The sequence below is a fragment of the Sarcophilus harrisii genome, chromosome 1, assembly GCF_902635505.1.
Source record: "Sarcophilus harrisii chromosome 1, mSarHar1.11, whole genome shotgun sequence".
NCBI classification, from domain to species: domain Eukaryota; kingdom Metazoa; phylum Chordata; class Mammalia; order Dasyuromorphia; family Dasyuridae; genus Sarcophilus; species Sarcophilus harrisii.
In genome coordinates this window covers 659917617-659925880 of record NC_045426.1, presented here as the reverse complement: position 1 = coordinate 659925880, position 8264 = coordinate 659917617, and the positions used below count along the sequence as shown (strand labels likewise).

At 36.1% G+C, this 8264-nt stretch overlaps 1 protein-coding gene across 2 annotated transcripts; it reads right to left on the bottom strand.

Moving 5' to 3' along the window:
- Positions 1-216: 216 nt before the first annotated feature.
- LOC100926289 (olfactory receptor 1361-like) lies at positions 217-8061 on the bottom strand. Of its 2 annotated transcripts, XM_031950892.1 has the most exons (2): positions 7159-8061; positions 217-255 (listed from the first exon to the last, which is right to left on the bottom strand). In XM_031950892.1, the coding sequence occupies exons 1-2, from the start codon at positions 8059-8061 to the stop codon at positions 217-219; spliced, it is 942 nt and encodes a 313-aa protein (XP_031806752.1). The 2 variants fall into 2 exon arrangements, with proteins under 2 accessions (XP_031806752.1, XP_003763135.1); XM_003763087.1 differs by lacking the exon at positions 217-255 and having other exon boundaries at positions 7123-8061.
- Between the last annotated feature and the right edge of the window lie 203 nt (positions 8062-8264).

The following is an 8264-nucleotide window of genomic DNA, read 5'->3' as shown; positions in this document are numbered from 1 at the left end:
TACATACCTGTCAGATTGGCTAGAATGACAGGGAAAGATAATGCAAAATGTAGGAGAGGATGTGGGAAAACAGGGACACTGATACATTGTTGGTGGAATTGTGAAGACATCCAGCCATTCTGGAGAGCAATTTGGAACTATGCCCAAAAAGTTGTCAAACTGTGCATACCCTTTGATCCAGCAATGTTTCTACTGGGCTTATACCCCAAAGAGATACTAAAGAAGGGAAAGGGACCTGTATGCGCCAAAAAGTTTGTGGCAGCCCTGTTTATAGTGGCTAGAAACTGGAAAATGAATGGATGCCCATCAATTGGAGAATGGTTGAGTAAATTGTGGTATATGAATGTTATGGAATATTATTGTTCTGTAAGAAATGATCAGCAGGATGAATACAGAGAGGATTGGCAAGACTTACATGAACTGATGCTGAGTGAAATGAGCAGGACCAGAAGATCATTATATACTTCAACAACAATACTATATGATGATCAATTCTGATGGACGTGTCCATCTTCAGTAATGAGATGAACCAAATCAGTTCCAACAGAGCAGTGATGAATTGAACCAGCTACACCCAACGAAAGAACTCTGGGAAATGACTATGAACCACTACATAGAATTCCCAATCCCTATATTTTTGTCCTCCTGCATTTTTGATTTCCTTCATGGGCTAATAGTACACTATTTCAAAGTCCGATTCTTTTTGTACAGCAAAATAACCGTTAAGACATATATGCTTTTACATATTTATCATGTATTGGTTAACTTGCCATTGTGGGGAGGGGTTGGGGAGAAGGAGGGAAAAAATTGGAAAAAAAGGTTTGGCAATTGTCAATGCTGTAAAATTACCTATGCATGTAACTTGTAAATAAAAAGCTATAAAAAAAGATCTGTAGAATTTGATAAACACACACACAGACACACACACACACACAGAATAAATTACAACAACTGACTCTCTTTCTCTCCCCCCCCACATACACACACACACACACAATGCCCAAATCATTGCTTAATTGATAGATACCCTATAAGTTTCTAATTCTTTTCTACTACAAAGAGAGCTATAAACTTTTAAAAATATCATTAAGGTTTGTTTTACTTAGGACAAAAAAAAAAAGAATTTAGGGAACATTGTTTCCTCTAAAGCCTTCTCCAAACTCTCAAGAATTTGTACATTTGAACTCAGAAGACAAAGAACTGGAACACAAGAGCAGAGCTATTCATTAGCAGAAGCTATATTGTCAGACCAAAAAGATTGCCATGGCCACTAGAGAAGAGAATTGAGTGAATTATGTGAAAAGACCTGACAAGAGCTTGGCAGTGCTTAAACCAGAGACACTAATCTTTCCTGAACACTCCAACATCCCCATTAGAAAGTAATATTGATGCAAAGACAATAGTTATTCCCATTCACCTCAGAAATTTCATGCAACCCAAAAGCCCTCAAAGCCTGGATAAATATAGAAATCAAAGAACATCTCAAGTCTCATTCAACTTATTCATTATACTACTTGAACTATAAAATAATGTCAATTTTTAAGGGCCTCTTAAGCAGATATTGCATCTTTACCTGATACTTGCTTTGTATAAGCTGGCCACAAGCTCTAGATCTCTTAACCATTCCTAGGCATGAATTTCTTAAATTCTTCAGTTATAGGTGATTCTTCTGGTATCTATCTTTTTGACAAATGTATTCTTCAATCAGTCTTCTCCTTCTGGGCAGCTGGTACTTGATTCAGCAACTCTATATTTTAGAAGATAGCTGCCAAGGCTGGAAATAGTCATTTCTCAGGGTTACTTGTTGATAATCAATACTCAATGATGGAATTAGGGTTAGGTTGAAAAAGACAGGAAGAAAATTGATATCATGGTGAACCAGGAATTGACTGAGTACACAGGGTTTACTAGTATTGAGTCTTAGTAATAGGTTAACTTCTTAGGGGGTGGAGGGAAATGATGTACCTAATGCCTAATATAAATTATTATTGAATATAGTTTTATTCTTACATGCAAAAATTATTTAACTATGCAGAAGTATAATAACAGAACATGTTAATATTTACTTTTTCCCTCCTTTAATGACTGTTTTGTTTCTGACCACTTTCTCCTTTTATGTACCTTTTCCCTTATAATCTTTTCCCTATTCAAGATATCACAAATCCCATACAGCCAAGGATGAATAACTAGTGAAACAATATGACTTATTTGTATGTTTTGTCCACTTGATAGAATGTTAGTTTCTTAAGGGCAGGGATACAATTTAATTTCTTGGAGAGTCAATATCCATAGCACTTATCAAAACTCTACATATAGTAAGTAGTAAATGATTAATACTTGTTGAGTGAATGAACGGTTGATTGGTGCCATTTCAGAGATTTCTGCTGCATTATGCATTATATTATATGATCTCCAACATACCTTCTAATGGTCAAATTTTGTGATTCAATGAAATGGAATTCCAGAGAAGTTAAATAACCTGACCATAGCTAAAAAGTAATGAAAGGAATACTTTATCCTAGATCATAGAATTATACCATGAGAGGACTGAAAAAGGCCCTTAAGATGATCTAGATGAGGGTTTCTTAAACATTTTTCAGGGATGATTTTGAAAAGATGACAGAATAGATTAGAAAATTCCAAACTCTCTAGATTTCCCCTACAAACAAAACAAAATCGCACCTCAGGATGAACAAAGACTGGTGAAAAAAATAAGACGTGGGGCAGAACAGGGGTACACCTGGGACAATCCAAGACTATCAGAAAGAAGACTCCAGGACTGAGTCAGTGTTAATTGTAAACACCTTCACATAAGCTTTGTAGAAATATCAAGTGGGGAGCCCTTATGCTAGCTGGTTTCAAGCGAGCCTCAGCCAGAACCACAGGAACTTTCAGTTCCTGGACAGAGAGATAGAGTCAGGGATCTGAGACCAGGAAGACTGATGGAACCTCTGCTGATTAGGAATGCCAGGCCCAGATGTGCTGCAGAGTCATGGCCCTGGGCCAGAAGGAACCAGCACACTGGGAGTACAGAAGCACTGGGATAGGGACATTACTCTCTGTGGGCACTTGCAGGAAAGGGGACCTTTTGATTTGGAGTGCCATACCAGAGGGTAGAGCTGAAGAGCTAGAGGCACCATCCTTACTTTCCCAGGATTAGAGGGGCTTATATTAATAAATTATCCTTTGAAAAATAAATGAGCAGGCAAAGACGAAAGAAAGGAATCACAGAAGCTTATTATGGTAATAAGGAAAATGGGGATTTATCTTCTGAGGAGATCATTGAAGTAAAAAAGCCTTTCCAACCCCAGAAAGTAACATTAAATGGCTACCTGCATAGAAAGAATTCATAGGAGAACTCAAAAAAGACTTTCAAAGTCAAATGAGAGAGATTGAGGAAAAACTAAAAACAATAACAACAAAAAGAACGACCCCAGAAAAACAAAAAGTCAAACAGCTAGCAAAGGAGATCCAAAGTTTTAACAAAGAAAATAAATCTTTGAAAATTAAAATTGGGCAAGGGGAAGCCAATGAAGATATGAAATCAAGAAATAACAAAACAAAATATAAAGAATGAAAAATTAGAAGAGAATGTGAAACATAAGAAAAACAACACATCTGGAGATATTCCAAGTAAAGAAAATATCAGAATAATTGGAGTACTTGAAAGCTGTGACCCAAATAAGAACTTTAAGAAATAATCAAAGAAAATTGTCCTGAAGTGATAGTGATGAGGTACTAGGTAACTGGCTGGATGCAGTTGTCAGAGAGAGAGATTGGAGTGTTAGTGGAATTGCTCAAAAAACATCAGCAAAACCAGGAAAAAGCATCTAATATTATATGACATTTTTATACCCCTTATCTCATCACCTCAATAAAAATTGGAGGAAAATGTCTTCTATTTCTTCTTGGAATTGATTTTTTTTTAATTTTTCAGCATCTATTTTTTGATTACTTTACAGTTGCTGTTGTTTCTATTTACAAATTCAATTTTGTTTTCTTAACTCATTTTACTATTAGTCATGTCAGTCTTTCCAGACAACTCTGTATTCATTGTTTCTTATAATGTAATTCCATCACATTCATATCTCACTTTTGTTTAATATATGGTGCCTACAGTATCAATAGGAAGGTATTTAAGAGATTCTATCAATTAATGCACTAGAGGAGATTCAAGTTACATTAGAGGTTAGATTGTATGCTCTTTGAAGTCCACAAAACTGAGGATATTCTGTAATTTTTCAAAGTGGAGATCTAGAAAATTGAAATTATTGATACTCATACAACTAAAGAGTGACCAAAGAAACACTTGAACCTAAGTCATAGGATAATAAAATGTCAGAGATGTAAGGGGCCTTGAAAATAATCTCATTTCCCACTACATTTTGTTTAATCAGTTTACATTTTTTATTGCCAGTATGTTTTATATCACTTTAATTTCTTGTTGCATCTGTATCTCTTCTACTCATTGTGCTTTCTCTTGAAACAAAGGGACAACCCCAAATATTTCATTTTTCTTCTGACTCTGTTTCTGATCATCAGGATTTTGTCACAATGCCTCAACTTTACTCTCCTTCTGGACCTTTCCTCAGTACCAGTGGATACCTTGGCCTGTGACATAACTGCTCCTCCATCCTATTCCTATTGGTAAATGCTTACTGGAATTTTAATTTTTGGAAGAGATCGAGGTTGATTAGGTTTCATTTCTCTTACAATTGTATTTCTGACTCTCAGAACTTTACCATCATCCTCCCTCTTCCCAGCCCCCATGTAGAGATACCTCTTTGCTCTTTGGTTCAATTTTTTGTTTTGTTTTCCCCTGTGAACACTGAATTTGTTTTTCTTTGATTACCTTATCTGATCAAAGTTTCTCAGCATTCCACTTCTTCCTTTGCCTTGGGATACCAAATTCTGTTCTTTATCTACATTGTGACAAATGTAGTATCCAGCAATCTTAAAATTATTAATTTAAAAACTCCTTAATCATTTTTCTCCAATCTTTTTAATTTCCAAACTCTTAATATCTACTAACCTAACCTCCTATTAACAGCCTAAAGTGGGAGTTAGTTTTGCTTACTGGAACAGAGAGTTTGGCATTTTCAAGTGTTATATGCCATTAATCATCCCAGCATACTTAACTCTTTGACTATAGTTTTATAAAGCAGTTTTCTAGCTAGCTGCATTTTCCCCTTATACATTTTTAAGATTGCAAAATATACAGACAACAATAAACACAATGGAAAGCAAAGATTTTCCTGTATTTTACTAAAAAAACAAAAATACAGACAAAACAGATATATTTGCTAGCTTCCTTATCTTCTACTGAAAGTCTAATCTCAAAGCCTTTAATTGATCATAATTAAAAGTCCACTTTTCATGTCAATTTTGGGATCCACTTGATTGTTATATATTTTAACATAAGTTAAGAGTTCTATGTTTTATTCATTCTCTCTAGTCCTGAATAGAAGTTCCAGGTGAATAAGAATTTCTTCAAAGAGATGTCAGTTTAACAATACATTATTTTCTTTAATTATAGCTTTTTATTTACAAGATATATGCATAGGTAATTTTTCAGCATTGACAGTTGCAAATACTTTTGTTCCAACTTTTTCCCTCCTTTCCCCCACCCCTTCCCCAAAATGACAGGTTGACCAATACATGTTAAATATGTTAAAGTATAAGTTAAATACAATATATGTATACACGTCCAAACAGTTATTTTACTGTACAAAAAGAGTTGGGCTTTGAAATAGTGTACAATTAACCTGTGCAGGAAATCAAAAATGCAGGCAGACAAAAAATAGAGACAGACAAGAATAGGGAATTCTATGTAGTGGTTCATAGTCATCTCTAAGAGTTCTTTCCCTGGGTGTAGCTAGTTCAGTTCATTACCGCTCTATTGGAACTGATTTGGTTGATCTCATTATTGAAGAGGGCCATGTCCATCAACAATACATTATTCTTCCAGTCACATGTCAGTTTTGCCAAGGCAGAATCCTTTGGAATTTTACTATTTACTGGAACCTATTGCTTCCATCAAGACAGTAATCCTTCCCCAAAAATATTCTGCAGGGTGTGGAAAAATCTTCCCCAGCAGTGTGAGAATAAACCCTACTTTATCTTGAAAGAGGATTAAGATAGAAAGTTTGATCTGGCATGAAAGGAAGGGTAGTCATCAGCAAAGAATTCCTTCAGTGAAAGATTAAACAGTGTAGTGGAGGAAGTTTTTCGATAAGGGTGTTTTCCAGGGGGTTAGAGTCCTAACTAGACCTGCTTTAGTTTTCTGAAACCTGTGATGGGTAGAATCTGAAATGATTTAGAAAACAACTTTGAGCTTCTGTGTATATTGATTTATTCAGTAATGCATGTTAATTGCATAACACAATGGTATTCCTCAGCTTGTCACTGAACCTGAAAATAGAGAGACAAGTTTTTTCACTTTAAAAGATAACAATAAGCAGGACTTACAATTAGATAATCTGATTTTTAACTGAAGAAAAGACAAGGACTTTTCTGATTTTGGAGGAGTAGAATAAACAGATGCAATTCCCTGAAATCAGAGAAAGAAGTATCTTATACCTCCTCCCCCCTAAAAGGGTGTATAGAATCAACAATTGACTATCCAGTTCAGACAAGACATTTAGATTGCTTGAGATGAGAAAATTCCTAGCATCAATTTTTGGATCTGATGGTTAGCATAACCTATTTCCTTAGGTAAGGAACTCTGAGCAATAGGTAGAGGTGGTCCAGTTTCCCAGTCATGTAGAGGTAGGTTTAAATAACGCAGTAACATTTTCTCACAATTCCGATAATTGAATAACATTTTCTCATAAGACAGAAATTGAACTAGACTTACAATTGAATAGAAAAAAAATCTGAGCTAGATCCAGAATTGATTTATAAGTTATAGTCAGTGTGTTTCAATAGATATCCACAATTCCTCAATAAAAGCACTTGAATCAGGTATTCTGATAACTAGTTCTCTATCCATCATGTCAGAAGGTCAAAAAGAGAAAGTTGCCTTCATATGACACTAGAGAAGACTCCTTGACACTCTTCTCTACAGAACTGAGGTTGTTGTCTAAGATGCGGGCACTAAAGTTCAAGAAAATAATCTCACAATCATAGAGTGAATCCTGATTTTCTAGTGATGAGCATGCCCAAGGCTCCTTTCATGTCCTTGTTCCTTAAGCTGTAGATGAAAGGGTTCAACATGGGAGTGACTACAGTGTACATCACCGTTGCTGCTGTGTCTTGTTGGGCTGTGTGGGTGGATGTGGGGCTGAAGTACACTCCAATGATTGTCCCATAGAAGAGACAAACGACAGTGAGATGGGATCCACAGGTGGAGAAAACTTTTTGCTTCCCACTCACAGAGGAGATCTTCATTACGGCCATGAAAATGTGAGCATAAGAGATGAGTATTCCAATGAAGGGTAGAAATGTTGTTAGTGCTCCCATTGTGTAGACCATCAAGTCATTGATGAAGGTGTCTGAGCAGGCCAACTTCAGCAGGGAACTGAGATCACAGAAAAACTGAGGAATTTCCTTGTGGCCACAGAAGGAGAGTTGAGTCAACAATATGGTGTGTACCAGGGCATTACTGTAGGACCAAGACCAAGAAATTAGTACTAGAATGGCACAGACCCTCTGAGTCATGACTGTGCTGTAGTGTAGTGGGTTACAAATAGCCACATAGCGGTCGTAAGCCATGCTAGCAAGGAGAAGGCTATTGTTCCCCCCAAACCAAATGAAGAAGAATGCTTGTGTCAGGCACCCAGTATAAGGTATTGTTCTGTTTTTGGATATGTGATTATTCAGCATCTTGGGAATGGTAGTGGAGGTAAAGCAGATGTCCACTAGGGACAAATTGCTGAGAAAGAAGTACATGGGGGTGTGGAGATGGGAATCAGAGTTAGTAGCCAGCATAATGAGCAGGTTCCCTAGCCCTGTGATCAGGTACATAAGGAGGAACAAGAAGAACAAGAGCTTCTGTTCTGGCTGGTTTGAAAGATCCAGGAGGATAAACTCGGAGACTTCAGACTGATTTCCCTCTTCCATGCATCTATTTGGAAGCAAATATAGAAAGAATGAACTAAGAATTCATTCATTCATTCATTAACTCACTCATTCATTTATTTATTTTATTGAACTGAGAATTTAAAACAATGCATTGAAGATTGATTTGAAAGTTTTTGATGAATAAAATTAGTAAAAACAGAATTAGAAGAGAAGAGTGGGAAACTGAAATGTCACTGAAATAT